General features: G+C 42.7%; 1 protein-coding gene across 1 annotated transcript in view; it reads right to left on the reverse strand.

Moving 5' to 3' along the window:
• The window catches only part of ACOXL (acyl-CoA oxidase like), a 1,104,726-nt gene extending 1,097,340 nt beyond the window's left edge, over positions 1–7,386 (reverse strand). The window contains exon 1 of the mRNA XM_086926889.1: positions 7,193–7,386. Coding sequence (XP_086783015.1) covers positions 7,193–7,320 — 128 coding nt within the window. The 5' untranslated portion in view covers positions 7,321–7,386. The remainder of the gene's footprint in view (positions 1–7,192) is intronic.
• Between the last annotated feature and the right edge of the window lie 11,950 nt (positions 7,387–19,336).

Consider the following 19,336-nt stretch of genomic DNA (forward strand, 5'->3'; position numbering starts at 1 on the left):
CTTTGGTGATGTTTCCGGGCAGACTCCAAAGTGTCTCTTGGCAGGTGAAAAGAGTAGGTGCAAACATCCGTCTCACTAGGATGCCCCTCTCGTCGGTGTTCTTCTCTCACAAGATGTCCGGGAGGCCCTCTGTGGCAGGCTTCCACTGGACTGGTGCTTTCTGTCGTGTTGCCCCACCATAGCCTTCGGGCCATGAGCGGGACGCGCCACGTGCTTCACCGTTGTGTCCTTAGTTCCACCTGAAGGTTAAGTTGTTGACTCCTTTCCATGCACACGAGGCTTTCATCCTCGGGGGTCCTGCAGACGCGCAGTTGTGGATCGGTCTCCCGTGTGGGACTTGCTGCCACCAGAGTCCCTTGAGGCCTCTGCTTCTTGGGTTGCCACGGGCTGGTATGGAGTGGTCAGTTCCTCAGCTTCCGGATGCCTGAGCACTCTCACCATCCAATCTTCCGATCAACCCCAAAGGTAGATGTTGCTAACAGTCCAGCTTGCTCTCTTCTGCGATCGCAATGTGGATTGGTGGCTTGTAGGTAGATGTCTTTGATCTGTGCTGCTGGTGCTCTTGCCAGGCCTTGTTGCTGCAGTGCACTCAGGTGTTCCAGTGTCTGTCACCTTCCTTCATTTCGCAATGGCGGCATGCCACTCTGAATTCTTCTTCCTTCTGTTCGCAGTGGCGGCATGCCACTCTGATTTTCTTCTTCCTTCTCCTCGCAGTGGTGGCGTGCCACTCGGATTTCTTCTTCCTTCTTCTTGTGACGTAACCTGGACCGATCTCCTTTCATCTTCTCTGGCCAGGCTTCCTCGTGCAGCGCGCGCCCTCTGCACGTGTCTTCCTGGTCTTGTCCTAGTCCTAGGACACTATCTTCTTGTCACTCAACTGCCAGAGTTAGCGTTGCGACCTTCACTTCCTCTTCAGTTCTTCTCTGCTAACTTGTGGTGCTGAAGTTCGTTGGTTCATGTTCGCGGACCACGCCTTGGTCGAACTTCTTGGACCTCTAGCGGTCCCCTCTGCCAATCTCTGGGAGGTAGGCTTCTTCGTGCGACCATCTGGCTGATCGGCTTCTTGGTGCGACCATCTGGCTGGTCGGCTTCTTGGTGTGACCATCTGGCTGGTCGGCTTCTTGGTGCGACCATCTGGCTGGTCGGCTTCTTGGTGCAACCATCTGGCTGGTCGGCTTCTTGGTGCGACCATCTGGCTGGTCGGCTTCTTGGTGCAACCATCTGGCTGGTCGGCTTCTTGGTGCAACCATCTGGCTGGTCGGCTTCTTCTTCCCTGGGCGACCATCCGACTGGTCGGCTTTATTCTTTGTGACCAGACTGGGTGGTCAGATTCCTCTTTGTGACCAACTGGGTAGTCGCCTTCTTCCCCTTTGCGACCAGACTGGGTGGTCGGCTTCTTCTGGTGAGTCTTCATGCTTCTGGTTGTCTGCGCAACCATTTTTCCTTTCCGTCGCAGTTCGATTGCTTTGGTGCGCTTCTGGGTGCGCTCTTCGGTTGCTTCCGTGACTTGCTGCTTTGGGCTACTGCTGTCTCCACTGCTGCGCATTTGAGTCATGCGCCTTCACACTTTCCTGTTGCTGAGTTTCGGAACCACTGTCGGTTCGTGTGGTGGTGCTCCTGTCTTCGCCATACTGCTGCAGCGATGGCCTGTGGCCACCAGGCATCACTGCACTTTCTTCTGGCGTAGTTTAAGTGCTTCTGGAGTGTTTGCTTAAGTGCTTCTGGAGGGTTGCTTCACCGCTCCTTCGACCTTCTTCTGGTCACTCCCTTTCGCGCGCTGATGGCTGCGCTCTTTGTTTGCTTCTCTTGGGTAATGCGAGTCATTGTTATGACTTGCATGGTAATGGAACGAGTGGTAATGGAACGTGTGGTAACAACACGTTTGTTGTATTACTTGCGTTGTAATGGTAGTGGTAGTTCTGGCTGCATAGTAAAGGATGTTTTCCGATGTAAATAGTACAGTACAAAGTGGATTAAGTTTTAGTTACAGCACTTTTGAAGGGTTCTGAGTTTGTCTTTTTTTTGCTTTTCACTATTTACATTCTACATGCGAGAGTTAGAAAAAATCTGTTATTTGTTTTTTTATAACCATAAAGTGCTGTGCGTAAAATATTTCCATTTGTCATTTTCTAAATATATACGCTGTTACAAAAGTTAAAAATTTTGCCCAAACCTTCAAATATTTTTATATTTGCCTCAATATGTTTCTAGATGCTTGTCCTCTTCTATTCTTGCATTCGATTTAGGTCCTTGTTGAGTGTGTTCATTAAATATTTATTTTTTTAACTTTTGGGATTCTCCTGAAAAGCTTTGGATTCCGTTGAAGTATTTTATTTTACATGGGCCATAGATAGTTAGGCCACTAACAGACATCAAAGCTTATTACAAAATATGGCTAAGCATGTCTCTTATTGAGAGAGCAGCACTGCCCACAAGAAACCCTGGGACCTACAAAGTAAATGCTTTCAGTAGTATTTTGTTTTGGCAAAACCTGTCTCCTTTGTAACGTCAACAAAACAGATTACACTGTACGTGGTGTGAACCAACATGGGGGTGCTCAGTCCTTAGAGGTTCAATTTATGTTGAGTTAGTCTACAATGGTGTAGTAGGTCAATGTTTTAGGCAGTAGTTACAGATGAGTGGTAAGAACTAGGGTAGAGTAAGTAGGAGGGTTAGCACTGGGACAAGGTAGTTCTCTGTGAGAGGCTCAAATATGCGAAAGTTTGAGAGTTCACTATTAGGGTGGAAGGGTTTAAAACAAGGGCTGGCGGCAACCTGATTTTAGGAGTGAACCGTGATGTATGTTCATACTGATGCATTGAAGTCAGGTTTGGAATTTTACAGCAGGTAGTTAGACGTACGAAGTTGAGCAATTATCCCCAAGGGACATGCAGCCTGACCAGATGAAGCAAAGCATATAACTAGTCAATCCTGCTCCACCTCTCTTGATGGAACCACAATGGGGTTGAAGGCAGTCTCAAATGATCCACTTTGTTTTGGGTTGATCAAAGCTGGTGTTGCGGGCCGGTGTTTTGGTGGAGGGGTGAGCATTGGGATTCAGAGGGGTGGAGGTGAGGGCAGGCCTGGGTCTAAAGGGGTTGCCAGCTAGCTGAGTCAAGCCCTTCCAGAGGAGCCATCTGGCCAACAGAAGCCAGGCCCATTCAGAAATAGGCAGGTGTCCATTTGTTTTACTTTTAATGTTTCATGTGTGACTGCAGCCCATGCTTTCTACGTTATCGACTCACTTAAATAGCTAGCACAGCCAGAATTTTGGAATACTTAATTTCTGCATGAATGGGCAGTCACAGTGCGGATGCAGCCAGGTCTGTTATCCCAAGGCTTATGTTACAAGGTCCCCCCCCCCAGAAAGGGTTGGCACTCTAAGGGGGAATACGCCTTCTTGGTTTGCTGTGGGGACAGAGAACAGAAGCTTCTTGGATCCTTGCAGGCTACAGTCAGGGCTTTCAGTGTGGAGGTTTCTGCCATTGCTCAGACACAGCAATAATGAAAAACTTAATTTGAAATGGGTCCAAGAAAGGACCCTATTTTCATACCCTTAACTTAAATAAAAACACCAATCAATTTCTCAGCAATGACTGGAAAGACCGTTTTCATGTCAGTAATGCAGTCCATGTTAACATTTCACATTTCATTTCATCTTGCCTTGCCTAAGCATATTTGTTTTTTCTTGATGTGTTACAATGGTGTTTTTTAATGCAATATTTAAGTTTTGTGCAGGGCCTATTGTGAACTGAGTCATATCTAGGTGTCAGGGTGAGTTTAAGGTGTCTATCGCTGCTCATGACAAGCTACAATTGAAAGCTTTGGCGTAGGCAGTGCAAGTTTCTCACACTGCATGTCAGTGGGTCATAAAAGTTTTATTACTTCATCCTATGAAATTATTAGCATCTACGAAGGTTGCCCAGAACAATGGTCACATGTGTGCCAATTTTAACTGGCATTTTATGTGAAAGTTGGTGAAGGAGTATACACAGCTGTGAAATAACGACTGTGCCAAAAGAAAAACAAAATACTCTGCTTGTAGGTGAGGAGAGATAGAGAAGGAGAGAGGGCGTAGTGATTGGAATATAACACAAGATGGTGCACGCAGAAGGACAGCTTGAAAAGGCAGAGGTGAAGAGGAAATTGATGTATGGGATATTCAGAAGGATTATTTCAAAAAGATATGGGGAAATGTGTGAAATAAAATGACATTAGGGGGAGAAAGGGAGTGTCTGAGGCATCCCAAAGGCTACTAGCATTTCCACAGGGTTTAGTAATGGTTAATTCACAACCGCTGGTTTTCAGAACTGAAACATTTTCAATTCTGATTATTTGCTGCATTATCATTCTCACTCATTTATCTGATACGAACAAGCACTGGCAACATACACAAGTTTGGCTTGTTTTAGGCATATGTCCATTGTTGTTAGATGTTTGGTTGCAGTAATGGAGTGCACACAAGTAAACAGTTTTTTACCACAATATGTAGAAATTATCAGACCCTGGTCTACCTGTGCCTCCATGGTCTTGAGCCTTCCAGTGCTCCTAAGGGGATTCCATAAAGTAGACTACTGGCAGTGTAAAAGCAACTCCATTGGTTGGGTTCCCTTTACTCTTGGTTGGACTCAATAAAGCTATTTACTAGTGGTAAAACAATGACACCAGAGGTAGGCTCCCGGTGAAACTGGGTACACTCCATGAATTGGCTTACAGTGCCTATAAAGGTTAGGCTGTTTTTGTGCCAGGGTCGACTCCAAATATATCCCCTTCTCTTATCTTGCCATTCAAACTTTGGCTCTCACTTTCATAAAGAAAAATCAATGTCAAAGCCACTGGTATTCGGATCACTAACAAAGACAAAGGCTCTCCTAAAATGCAACGCAGATGAAGTAGAATGAAACTTTCACTCACTTTTGTAAACTGCTTTATGTGTGGGTGATACTCACAAGTTTGAACCATGCTCTCAGTGCGCTCACGCACATGAAAACTCTACACCAGTGGTTCCCAATCTGTGCGCTGTGGCTCCCTGGTGCGCAGCCAAAATTAGCCTGGGGAACTGCGCACCAAGCACTTTAATACATTTAACAATGAAGCTTTGTTGACTTCAGTTAAACAAATTAGACTTAAACGCATTATGTCAATGATTTGTAAGTGATATGCCTAAAGCTGGAAACGTGGTGCTTAATTGATGGCATGTCGAGGGAGATGACTTTCATATTTCACTGGATCCCACGTCCTAATACTCCCAAAGTCAGTGGAAGATGCCTGATTTATTTTGTTAGACTTGTTGATAGTTTACTTTTTTCCAACTGAATTTTCCACCAATGCAAGTTATCAGGAAAGTATAGTTGTCCTGTCTCTCAAACACAGTAATCGTTATTAAGTATTGACATGTGTACTTGAACCATAGATACTTTCAGTACACATTTCTTCCAGTTCACACACATTTCCAGAGAGGCCTGCTCCCTCCATGAGCACAGGGAAGTAAAACATCATATATGGCATAATGCCAACAATTGAAAGCAAGAAAGAGGGACATAATTTTTTTTTTTTAATTCAAGTTATTTGTTATGCTTGTATTAAATTGGAGGCAATTTTAGGGAGGAGACAGCTAAAATAAAGCTGTATTTGGATTTTAAAACGTATGAGTCACCCTGCTGAGACAGGTGTGTTGGCACATGTGACATGGGTAGAAATGGAAGTGAATGCAAATATTCTTCAAGTGCAGAAACACTTTGGCAATGGGGCCTTCATGCACAGGGGTGCTATATAGTACTGTAAGTGGGATACAGTTTGTGAGAGTTCTCTAAATAAGGAATGGGCAAAGAAGTGTAACTAGGAACATTTTATTAGAGGCGCTGCCTTAGTAAGCCGGGCTTACATCCCCCCTATAACAAAGAGCTACATGGCGGGAGCCGTGGCCAACAGCCGATAGGTCAAGGGAGCCATGGGTCGAAAAAGTTTGGGAACCACTGCTCGACACTTTAATGGCACCACAACCAACAACCATCCGCATTTGTGCACTATAAGATAGTGTCCGAACTAGTAGCCCACTTGGAGAGCACCATGAGGCTGTAACAAGAAGTGCGAAGTGCAGAAAGCAGTATAGAAATGCAGCAATACCAACTGATGATTAATGGTAAGGAGTCATTACAGATGAGGTTCTGAAAGGCTAATAGGGCTGTGTCAGTGTCAATCACGTCAAGGAACACATCAATGATATTTTAGCTCAGCATGTGGCTGAATCAGTCTTAGCTTCTCCCCACATTCATACATGCCAGCTTCATTTAAAATCACCCTATTTCTAAGTGCTTTAAATGCAACATGCCTTTTCTTAAATAAATATTACAACAAAAAGAAGTCCCATTTAAAATGTGGTTGAAATCCTTTTGAATTTTAGGCAGTTACTGTCCCAGTATGAATTAAAATGCACCATTCCCTGGTTTTCCTGAAATTCCTCAGAGGGAGCCCAAACCCCCAGAACTACAAAACATTTTGCTTTGATCAATGATACTCGCCATCACAGTTTTCAAAAGCGTCATTAGTCATTTGTGTTTCCAAAAGTTCCAAAAGAAAACTCCTAACCCTGTGTAGAAAAGGAATTTAAATACTTTTAAACTTTTGAACAGTGACACTGCAGTGGCTACTAAAGCAAAACATATTCAATGGATGGTTGAAAACATTTTGGCAGCGAACCAAGTATGAAATCCTGCAAGTAGCCTTTTATCAGGGCTCCACAAACCTGTCCGACAAGTGTGCTATGTGGATGGATTGCCAGTGAAGGGGAGTCAGCTTTGGGACAGGAGGAGGACCAGTGGAGAGAGGAAACTGGCTCAAGATGAGTAGCAAAGTAGGTGAAATGTCAGTTTTAGATGGTTGAGACATGGTGGAAGTGTGTAAACCCGGAGTTGGAGGTCATCGGGGCTACTGGAAGAACGGTGTGATGGAGTGTCTTTATGTAGCGCAGGATGTTAGTCTTGTGGCTTTAATCTGGGGGTTAGCAATTAGCCCCAAGAGACATGCAGTTGGACCCGGTGAGGATGGGCGTGCAACTTCACGAATTCGTCCCTTGACGCAATACTTCCCTTCATAAACCAGGGGGACCCCTTCATTCATCTACGCCTCTCCCTCATTCACACTCCACCATCCTCTGCCCCTACTCCATACACCCACAACGCGGCGAGGTTACCTCTGCTGGAAGAGGCGGCAGCTGGCAATCTGCCTGCGCAGCTCATTCTTCATGCTCCAGAACTCGCCATCCAGGTAGCGCGACAGGGACCCGCAGGTGATGCCCGCCTCGCACTCCTTCTGCTCCATGTCTCCTTCCTACACTGGCTGAGAACAAGCGCACCTAGAGCAGGGTTCCAGAGGGGGAGGGGCTCCAGGAAGGGGCGTGGCTGATCACTGTCAGTGTAGCCGCTCAGACCCCGCCTCCTCCGTCGTCTGTTCACTACAGAAGGCAGGAAGCAGCTGGGGCGCGCATCAGTGGCAACAGCGCGTGGCGTCATTGCGCTCGCTGTTGTGTAGCCGGTGAACGTGCCTGTACGCTCGATGGCAGCATATGTACAAATCGAGACCTGTATTTGTATGGCAGTAGAAGAGGGATGTTGTGACGATGACGGTAGGGAGAACAGCACTGTCGAAGGGTGGTCTAGAAAGCGGATGTGTGGAGGGCTGGCTAGAGTGGCGGTAGGCTGTTTTTTTCAAACTCTACCAATATATTTTCTGCAGGTTCGGAATTGGGGTTGGCATTTAAAAAAAATAAATGAATATTTCGGCTAGAAGTTCGGAATAGGGTTACCACCCTTCCCATAAAAATGCCGGACATTTGTTGTTGTAACAGCCTGCAAAGGCCGGACACTAAACTAAATAGGACTTCAACTAAAATGTGTACTTTTGTAACATTACTTTTTTGGCTGTGTTCAATTATTAGTTAAGGATTGTTAATGCAGCTATGTGGTGGATACACAGTTGCACTTCAAAGCCTCAAAGAAAACTGGGCTGGTATGTACAATTTATCTTTAGAACACAGTGTACATTTGGTGCCTGTTGTAGGGGAAAAGATACAACGTTCACCAAAGAGTTATAAAAGAGATAATGTATATGTATTGATAAGCTACAGAGATCAGCTGGTGTCCCTCTCCAGGCTAGCAGGCAACTGCCCCACCAAGCAAAGAGAAAGAACACATCTGCAATGAAGAATCTAAAAGGAATGCACATGTTAAAGGGACAGTGCAATGAATATAATATAAATGTAAAACAAGATACAACATATCCTCTTTCCTTCACTTGTTGTAAAAAGAGAATTATTAAAAGAAAACAAATAAAGAATACAGCTATGGATCATCATAATAATAATCTTGTAAGTAAGAAGGCGGTTTCCTAACCCTTCTTGCTAAACTTCTTTCTTCTGAACTGACATCAACCACATCCTTTCCCCTTACAATCGCATCACTCTCATCTTCATTGACGTTCTTTTTGTAAAGGGCCACCCTCCTAAGATTCCAATGCTCACCATTATTCAAAATTACATATCTATCGTGGACAGATTTAACTTTGAATGGCCCCCTACACTTTGTCAAACCACCACTAATCGGTCCAGGTTTCACTTTGACCCAATCATTCGCCCTTACTTTCCGTGTGTCCTGATGTACCACTTCCACAACCTTCTTCTCACCACCTGGATTTCCCAAACCAATACACTCTTTCATCCAAGCTGGAATTAACTTCGTACCAGCAGTACGTCCCCTCATCACAGTAAATGGAATCATTCCTGACGAATAATTTTCAGTTGTGCAATATGCCCAGACTAAGTCATCTACCATGCATTTTACTGCACCACCAGTGGTAAGAGCCATTTGGATTGCTCCCTTCACCATGCGGGTCGCCCTCTCAACCATTCTGTTCCCCTGTGGGTTGTACAAGGATGTCCTACTGTGACCAATGCCACAAGCACTCAAGAATTTTGCCATTTCATTTGAAGTTAACTGAGTCCCATTATCAGTTATTAATTTCAAGGGAAACCCTTCTTCCCTAAAAATTTCTGTCAACAAGTGAATAGTCGCCTTAGTGGTTATCTCCTTACAAAACTTAACGATTAGCCATCTAGAATAGACATCAATCAACACAAGGGCAAACCTCAAATCCATATTTAAACAATTGAAGGGACCAATAAAATCCATGTACACGGAGTGCCAAGGAGCATGAGGATCCTCAATAGTGCCATGAGATGACTGACTGCCTAGCTTTAACCTCTTCCCACTCTCAAAGCAATCAGAACACCTCTCCACCCAATCAGACACATGTTGATCCATGGTTGGCCACCAAAAATACTCCCTTAACCGCTTTTTGGTAAGAGACTGTCCTAAATGGCCGTTGTGCGCCAATTTGAATAACGTAAATCTCAAATCCACCGGCGGTATGAACTTGTCACCATTCATTACTATATTTTCCTCCCTATCCAATATAGACAATTCATCTATTACTTTCAGAAAAGGTCTAACCGCACTCTCGAAAGTACTCTCACGTCTTATGCCCTTCACTATCAACTCCCTCACTTTACACAACACACCACCCCTTGCCATGCTCTCATTCCATTTCTCCTTTCCAACAGCACCAGAACAGAATTCCACAATATCTCCCACTGGTGCAACTGAACCTTCACTCAAAAATGACTCCACACCAGACCGATCAACCTCCTCCCATGGTAACGGAAGTCTCGACAACCCATCCGCCTGATTATTCTTCCAACCAGGAAATAATCCACTCTGTACAAGTACTCCTGTAACCTCGCTGCCAATCTTGCCAATCTCGCCGAACCTTTCCCTGCTCCTCCCGGCGACAATATCCTCACTAACGGCTTGTGATCAGTTTGAAATCTGAAATGAAACCCCCACAGATACATCCTGAAGTATTCACAACCCCATGCGGCGGCAAGCGCCTCTCTCTCTATTATAGAGTAGTTCCTCTCCGAAACAGTAAGTGACCTGAATGCAAACGCTACGGTCTTCACCCCTGAAGAGTGAACTTGTGCAAGCACAGCGCCCAAGCCAACACCGCTCGCGTCAACAGTCAAAACAGACTCCAGTTTGGTATCAAAAGGTGTTAAAATACCTGCATCACAGATCTCCTTTTTAATTCCAGCAAACTCTCTCTCCTGCACTTCTCCCCATCTAAACTTACAACCCTTCCTGAGCAACTCGCTTATTTTCTCTGTTTTGTCCGCAAAATTACGAACAAATTTCGCGTAGTATTCTATAAGGCCTAAGAATGACCTCAACTGGTCTCTATCAACTGGTGCAGGCGCTTTCCGTATAGACTCCAACAAGTCACGCTTGGGGCTCACCCCCTCTGCTGACAAGGTATATCCCAAATATTCCACCTCTTCCACTGCAAACTTGCACTTATCCTTCCTCAGAGTCAATCCTGCAGACTCCATCTTGTCCAACACCTCCTTCAAGATAACATCGTGCTCCTCTTTCGTCTTACCAAATAACAACACGTCATCTTGAAAATGAACCACATTTTTTACACCATTCAAAACCGATCCCATCATCCGCTGGAACACTCCTGCTGCCGAGAACAACCCAAACGGCATCTTCGTGAACTGAAAAATGCCCTCTGATGTGATAAATGCCGTAAGAGGCTTCGACTCATCATGCAGTTTGATCTGATGATAGGCACTACGCAGGTCTAATTTCATGAAAAATCGACCCCCTTTTAATAACAGTACCAACTCATTAATATTCGGTAGGGGAAAACTATCCACAATTATGTTGCGATTCAATGTGCGCAAGTCAACACAGAATCTGTACGTGCCATCAGATTTGGTCGTGATCACGACTGGCAAAATCCAGCTTGAGGTTTCAATCTGCTCGATAACCCCCTGTTCCAACATTTCACCCAACATCCTCTTTACTTCACTCCTAGCTACTATAGGTACCTTCCTAACTTTATGTTGCAATGGGACAGCATCAGGTTTTAGCATGATCTTGTGTGCGTAACCTTTCAACTCTCCAATCTCCTCCTTGAACAACTCGAACATTCTATCAACAATCGACTCGGTAGGTACCTCATCCACGACCATTACCTGATCTTTCGCTCTTGGATTTAACACAATGTGTAAATCGTACTGATGTCCCCAACCTAATATTGCTGGACCAGATTGGGCAACATACACCTTAGCCCTTACTGATCTACCCTTAAATGAGATATTCGCAGACATAAAGCCAATAATATCAATCTTTTCGCCTTGAAACCCACTTGGATTGATATCCTTCGGTTCTAACTTAACCTTTGGCCATTTTACACTAAACAAGCAAACAGGAATGATGGTCCAGAATGACCCAGAGTCCACCATCAACTCAACCTGTTCTCCATCAATCACAAACATAGCTTTAGGTCTCACTCTCCTCCTGGGATTCATCTCTGACTCTTCATCACTCACGCACAAAATCTTATTAACTCCTTCAACTCCAACAATCGTAGCGGAATCCACTGGTTCTTGTTGAACAACAGTAATCTTTCCTCTGCCCATGAACGTGCACATCCTTGAAAAGTGTCCTCGCTTCCCACATTTCATACAATCTTTGTCCAATGCAAAACATTTCTTATATTCCGCAGCATGGTACGTACTGCTGCGCCTTAAACACATTTTCTCTCTATTTCTGTACGAATCATTGCTGCTGTAAGCATTAATAAACCTCTTCCCCACGTTCTTCTCACCCCTCTCATAGGATTTTTTACCGCCCACAGCTCCCACTTCTTCAACTACTTCAACACACGACACATTCTCCTTCATACTGTCCTTACGTTCCATCTCTTTCATACATGCACCAGACTCTTCCACAACTTTTGCAATATCAATTGCATTCTGCAAAGAAGGGTTCTTCGCTGCCCACAGTTTTTCTTGCATCTTCTTATTCTTGCACTGGACAATGAGTTGGTCACTTATCATTTCGTCCCTGATGTTGCCAAAGTTGCATTTCAACGATAATTCTCGTAAGCGAGTAACAAACTGATCAACACTTTCGTCTTGCCGCTGAGGTTGTGTGTAGGACTTGTGTCTTGCCATGACAATATTTACTTCCTTCGAATATCGTTTTTTTAAGCGTGCTTTCTCCTCCAAAGACACATTAGTTATAACTCTTCCTTCGGCATTAGTACCCGGAGACAAAAAATTGAAAGCAAGCTGGCCCTCTTTCCCCAAAGTGCTCAATAATAATGCTCTCTTCCTTGTTGCACTAAAGTCTTTGCCATCAATTGCCTCAATGTAGTTCTCAAATACCTCAATCCTCCTATAGAATGGGAGGAATGGATCACCACTTTGCTGCAAGAATAGTGGTGGCATTACTACATTGTTGCTCTCCATTTTACTTATAAAGGTGTTCCTTTCCTTCCTTGTACTAGTACACACCTCTTCCCTTCGTGCGTCTTCACTGTCACTATGTTGCTGCATAAACTAATGCTTCAGTGATATTTAACCTTTCCCCTCGCTTGTTTAATAAAACTTTAAAAAGTTATCGTTTTTCTCACAATATATCCACAGTAATGCGGGCAACTGCCTCCGTGTTTCCTTATTCTCTCACTCAGTATTCGGCTCGTCTCTTCTTCGCCGTCCAGCGTCTCCTAGCAACCTTCACTGTTTCAAAATGGCTGCCATTACGTTGGACGCAGAGCGTCAAAGACGTCGGTACGCATAAACGTGACGTGATGAGTCATATCACGCTGCGCTCTCCGATTGTATTCGAGAGGATAACAATGGCCAAGACAGTGTTCGGAAGAGCAACAGAGGCTCGCGGTAAGCGTTTCTCCTACTTTTAAATGTCGCACCATGGCTGAGCGTCTTTATCAAATTCAAAAGTCGCACTCCTTCGTTTAGTTAATGGGTCATTCTCCGAGGCATACACCCAATCTCTAAACAGTTTTTTACTCACTCAGGTACGTCAAGGTTCTTCAGCATCACTTTTTCACTTTTCCATGCTTCTTCTGAAGAATAGATCACTTGTTCGAAATTAGCTCAATAAGCAAATCCTCTCTTCACTTTACGGTTTTCTTCAGACCGTATATTGCCTTCACCTGAGTGTAAATATATAGTCTTCACGTCCAATTACTCCTCCAAAACATATAACATTTCTGAATCACGCGTGGTCCTCTTCACCAGCCGATATCAATTCCTCACTCTGTGCTTTCTTCTTCCCTCTTTTCACTCTGCTAGCCAAAAGTCGCCAAATGTTGTAGGGGAAAAGATACAACGTTCACCAAAGAGTTATAAAAGAGATAATGTATATTTATTGATAAGCTACAGAGATCAGCTGGTGTCCCTCTCCAGGCTAGCAGGCAACTGCCCCACCAAGCAAAGAGAAAGAACACATCTGCAATGAAGAATCTAAAAGGAATGCACATGTTAAAGGGACAGTGCAATGAATATAATATAAATGCAAAACAAGATACAACAGTGCCCCTCAGGGTCAGATACCCCACACCCAAGGTATCTGTAATACAAGAAACAAGAGTGACTTGTATAGCGTAAATAACAAAAGAAAACCTCGGCAGTGCTAAAGTTTCACATAAACTCAAATATGGTACATTATTTTACACCACCAAACACTAGGATGACGAAAGATTCTTCCTCATTCAGGAAACCATGAAAGTTATTCCATAAGTCATTCATTTATGGATTTATTTGTGATAACAGAGAAGGAAAAACAAGGGACTGGCACATGGATATTACACAATACATTCATACAACAGAATTTTGCGTGAAATGTATAATGATCCAGTCCTTGTTGTGAAGAAAACCTTGTTGTGAAGAAAACCGATCACAACCAACGTGAGTTTCGTCACCACTGTGACTTTCTCAAGGCTTCTTAGTTAGTCAGATCGATGCTGGAAATGTCAGCTGCTCGGTAGTCACAAAGACGTATCCTCTTGCAAAGGCAATCAATATTTAAAAGATTAAGTTACGTGTCTTCCTTCCTATTCAGTCCAAAGATGAGAAATGTTGCCTCCTGACGAGTTCTAAAAACGTGTACATTAACTTCAAAAGATTCCTTTTCGATTAGTCAAAACATTATTCGTATTTGAAATAGTGGTCAGTAGTTAGAACATAATGGTTCATTCTTCTTTTCCGATTCCATTTTCAATCAATGAATTCGTCCTCCAAGATAAGGATGTAAAAACAGTAACCTCACTGACCCTTTGTGACGTGGTCGGACAGTGTTCAGATGATAAGGGCGCTGTGAGAAGACCCTCAAAGTTTCTTGTGTAACCTCCGTAACCTGCTCCTCTGGTCAAAGCAGGAAACGTTAACATGAAGAACTTGTGTTGTGAAGTTAGCATCACTCATATACTGAATGTGTTTAACAATGTTATTTCTATAGTTTGGTAAATGCGTTAGTTAAAAAGTAATAGAGTTATGCCATAGAGTTATGCCAACCTGTAATGTTTAACACAATACACTCTTATATTAGCTAAAATTGTAGGCCTGAAATGCAAGTCCCTGACAACTCTCGCTTTAGAATTAATAGTTTGAATTTCATGTGTACTGTGGAATCTGTTGCATTGCAGGAGGAGAATGATCCCTTAGGGAAAAGTAATGTCTTTGTTTTAGTAGCTAGGCAAGGTGAGAAGATGTTACAGTTACATGGCTTGGAGGTGGAAAAGACGATTCAAATTCACATTGGAGAAGGCATGGGAACCAAGGACAAATTGTGGCGAAGGAGCTGCATGGAGAACAGTGTGTAAACGTACCTTCATGACTGTACCCATTGTGGGCCATGCACACGCTATACATTATGGGAAAGTTACCTGTGGATAACTGATTGTTACAATTAGGGAAAGTGCCCCACTTCTTTCTTGCCTTCGAAGGGAGAGCATCTCAGAACAAGCGCTATCCTTTACGATAGTGTCCTTATACCGCTTGACCCAATTTGATGGTGGAGAGGCTTCTTAGGAAGACAACACGTACTGACACCTTTCCTTTTCACTGAAAATGCTTATGTAAGGATGTAATCTTAGCGATAGAGTAGGGATAGATTTAATGCTTTTCACTCCAACTCTCGATGCAGGGAAATTTAAACTCATGCTTTCTGATTCTTTGTATCTTACTTCTTGAATTGATAGTTCTGTTCATGCTGCACCATTTAAACTGGATATGTAGATTTTGCTTCATGCAGTTTCGTTTGTATTTCTATAGCCCTGTGTTGAGGTGTTCGCTATGTACAGTTATTTTTAGGTTTGTAATAAATTAACTAGCCTTATATAGTTGTCAGCAAATTATTATGTATCAAGGAGAGATACTGCCTAATTGACTGTGTATTAACGATTTTTCTCTCCTTTACACTTTCATGCTGCGAAAAAGAACCATTGGAATGTGTCCTTAGAAACGTCTAGAACTAATGGGCCCAGCTTCAGGTGATTTACTTATTTGATACCAGACGGGAAATTAAAATACCAGTGGTGCAGGTGAAAAATCGGTCAGGTGGCAAACCTGGTTCTGTCATGAAGATTAGGTGATACTTCAGGTAAAAGATACAAATATGATAAGACCATTTAAACTATGTTAATGTTATGTTAGAGGATTTGTTGAGTGTGACCGATGTAAGTGAATGAAAGTGGTTAAGCAGTATTTAACCCCTTTGCTGTTAGGCCTTTCCCCTCTGTGCTAAGCTTTTTTTGGCTATTTGGGGTTTTCATGCATAGTCCTCCACAACCTTTTGTCCTCAGAAGGTACCCACACCAAATTTGCATCCTTTTATTCCAACATAATGAGGATTCTAAAGGTACCCATGGTTTGTGGATTTCCTTGGAGAGGACCGAGAAATTAGCCAAAATACAGCAAATGTTTTTGGGAAGAAAGTGCTGCATAAGAAAGCGTCTGTTTTCTTCCATGCAAAGGGTACCAATGAAAGGTTTACAGTCCTAAAATCATCATCTTCCCAGCTTTCAGGAGCAGGCAGACTTTTGTCAGAAAACCAACATTTTCTACAGAGTTTGGCATTTTGCTGGGACATAGCCTATTTTTCCTATTTTTTGTGCTTTCAACCTCCTTCCAGTTAGTGGTTGAAAAGGGTGTGGAACCGATAATGGATTCTAGAAAGCCATACATTTCTGAAAAGTAGACACAATTCTGAATTCAGCAAGGGGTCATCTGTGTAGATCCTTTAAGTGTTTCCTGTAGAAACTAACAGTTGAAATAAAACAAAATTGAAATGGAGTTAAAAAAAACAGCCATGTATGCCTACGTTTGCACCTGTAACTTCTTCTGAGTTTGACTGATTTTTTAAAAGCAATATTCTGTTACGTCCGCTGGACCATTCTGGTTGTGGGGATGTATAGGACTTGTAGGTTCACCAAGAACCCCAGGTACCCAGAGCCAGTAACTGAGCTGCACCTTGCAATGGTTTTTCATTGTGTATGTGGTATACAGTAATTCATTTGTTAACATATATAAAGAGTGCAAAATAGGTATCAAGGAAACCTATGTACTGCCGAATTGGGAACAAAATATGGAGTTTAGAAGCAGTGGCTATTTGCACACTTCCGAATTTGCGGGTACCTATACTGGCATGCTTGTGAATTAGGGAGCATTTTTCAAAATTACTTTTTTACACACAGTCTTAAATTTGGTTGCCTGAAATGCATAGAAAGTCAATTGGTAATAACACTTGTTCTACTATTCTGTGCACCCCTAAGTTTCTCGATAAAAATGGTGACTCATTTGTGTGGGAAGGCCTAGTGCCTGCAACAGGAAACACCCCAAAACGCAACATAAATACATCACATTTTCCAGTGAAAACGGACCCTTTTTTTGCAATGTGCCTAGCTATGGATTTTGGACCCTATCTCAACCGGCACCTGGGTAAACCTAGGACACCTTTACATTTACGAAAACTAGACACTGAGGGGAATTCAGGATGGGGTGACTTGTTTGGCTCTCACCAGGTTCTGTTACCCAGAATCCCTTGCAAACCTCAAACTTTGGGGGGGGGAATCAAATTTCTGTGATAGAAAGTTCTGCAATCTGTGGGGAGCCACAAACTTCCACCCACCCAGCCTGCCCCTAAGTCTCCCAATAAAAATGGTGCCTCACTTGTGTGGGTAGGCCTAGTGCCCGAGAAAGGAAATGGCCCAAAACGCAACGTGGACACATCACATTTTTTCTGTGAAAACTGATGCCTTTTTTGCAATGTGCCTAACTGTGGTTGTTACATCCTAGCTCAGCCGGCACTTAGGGAAGCCTAGCACTTAAAAAAAATCCTCGTGAGTTTGAGGAAGCTCTTCCCCAGCTCCCGAGGCTCAAAAACAAATCCCTCTGCTGTAAACAGCAGAGATGTTTGGTGGTCCTCTGCAGGGTACAAAATGGTTCCGTTCTCAGCACACGAGCACTGTGGCGCTGGACGAAACCATTCCGTCCTGGGCACTGAATGGGTTAATTAAGTCCAACACAACAGGACATGATCATTACAACTTCAGCCATCAAATAACTTCTCTACCCCTGCTCTAGCGTTGATCTCTAGAACACACCTTTAAACATTCTATGGAACACAAGACATCTTAAAACTTATCCTCTAGATGCTTCACACATATAAACATACTACACACCTTCCCCCTTTAATAGAACATTAGAGAACTAAAAGTAAGTAAAATAAATGACAAGTATAATCATACTTAGAAAATATACTAATATAGATATAAATACTTCAAAACTATTCCTATATTGCTTACAATTCATAATAAAACCTAGAAATCTCTAGGGATTTTTTCTATGTGGCTAAAAATGCATCATGAAATCATTGAATTTCCTTGGACAACTTGTATTTCTTACTGGTTTAACACTTTGATTTTGTACATTGAATGGATTATTACTTCCATTGTTATCATTGTCAGATTCACCAATACCCCTTTACTCTGAAGAAGACCTGACTTTAGAGAGCACTGCCTTCTCCAAATCCATCAGACATGAACCCCCAGAGGATGAATTTATTTAATCAGTGCTTCCAAAATCTGGTACCATTAATGAATCAAAATCATCATCCATGAAGTCACCTCTTACTTTTGCCGATCATGACAATCTCCACCATGACCTATTATTCAGAAGTGCAGATGTTTTAGCACTAATAGCCACTTTAAAACATTTTATTTACTTTTTTTTAAAAATCAAAGTAGTTTTCTTGGTTTTTCACAAGTCACCAATTTGCAAATGAATCTATGGTTGTTTTATGCAACACTTTAACTTTGCATGATGTTTTTCAACGTTTGTTGTGCCGGTATCATACATATTCTCAAGTTGTACACAAGGTAACTTTTCTTTAAAACCACTAGTAGTCAACCTTTAAACAGTGAAAAGCCAGTGGATTTTTGCTAAGTGCAATAATAAGACCGTATTAATTTGGTCAGATGATTCTCTCTCTTAATACCTGCTTTGATGGCCAACTGGATACCTTCCACAATAACCCTGTTAAATCTTTCCCCCAAACCTTTCATGGTATGTGATTAAAGAGCAGTACGCAAGTGTCGTACACCATATTTTTGCAAATATTTAGTGAACTTTTGAGATATAAACTGTTTACCATTATCACTTATGACCGCCGTGGGCAAACCCCTCACTACAAAAACATTTATTGAGGAAATCTATTGCATTCTCGGCATTTGAGTTCTTGCACTAATCTATTTTTGCCAATTTAGAAAAGTAGTCAATAACAACTAATATATACATTTTTCTGAACCAATAATTTATTAAGGACCCAGTTAATCTATAGCCAACTCAGACCAAGGTTGATCCAGAAACTTCTGTGAAGCTTACCAACTTGAACTGTTATCAATGTGTTATCAGCATTGGCACACAGTTCGTAATTCTCTACAAACATCTTAACCTGACTATCAATGCTTGGCCACCACAGATTTACTTTAATCTTCCGCAATGTACCAGTCTGACCAATATGTCTTTCATGAGCCAAGGAAATTACCGTTCTCATCACATTCACAGAAGGAACAAAACACCCTGTTTTTACAATCAATTCACATTCAACAGCTAATTCTTCTCTGTCCTTCCAATAAGGAATAATCTCTTTAGGTCAACTATCAACAATATACAATACAATTTGAGACAAACTTTGATCTTGAGCCTTCGCTTTTAGCCACAAGTCTTCTGAAATACACCTTTCAAATCAAACAGTGGCTTCACTAGCTGAAGCTAAACACATTCTTTATCCTGCACATTCGACAACACTTCCTCATTCTGTTTAGACAGTTTAGATAAACAACCAGCGATGACTGTCAAGGTTTAGCCCTTGCGCCTGCCTAAACTACAGTTCCCAGGTCAATCGGGCCT

Source organism: Lissotriton vulgaris, chromosome 6 (genome assembly GCF_964263255.1).
Source record: "Lissotriton vulgaris chromosome 6, aLisVul1.2, whole genome shotgun sequence".
Taxonomy (NCBI): domain Eukaryota; kingdom Metazoa; phylum Chordata; class Amphibia; order Caudata; family Salamandridae; genus Lissotriton; species Lissotriton vulgaris.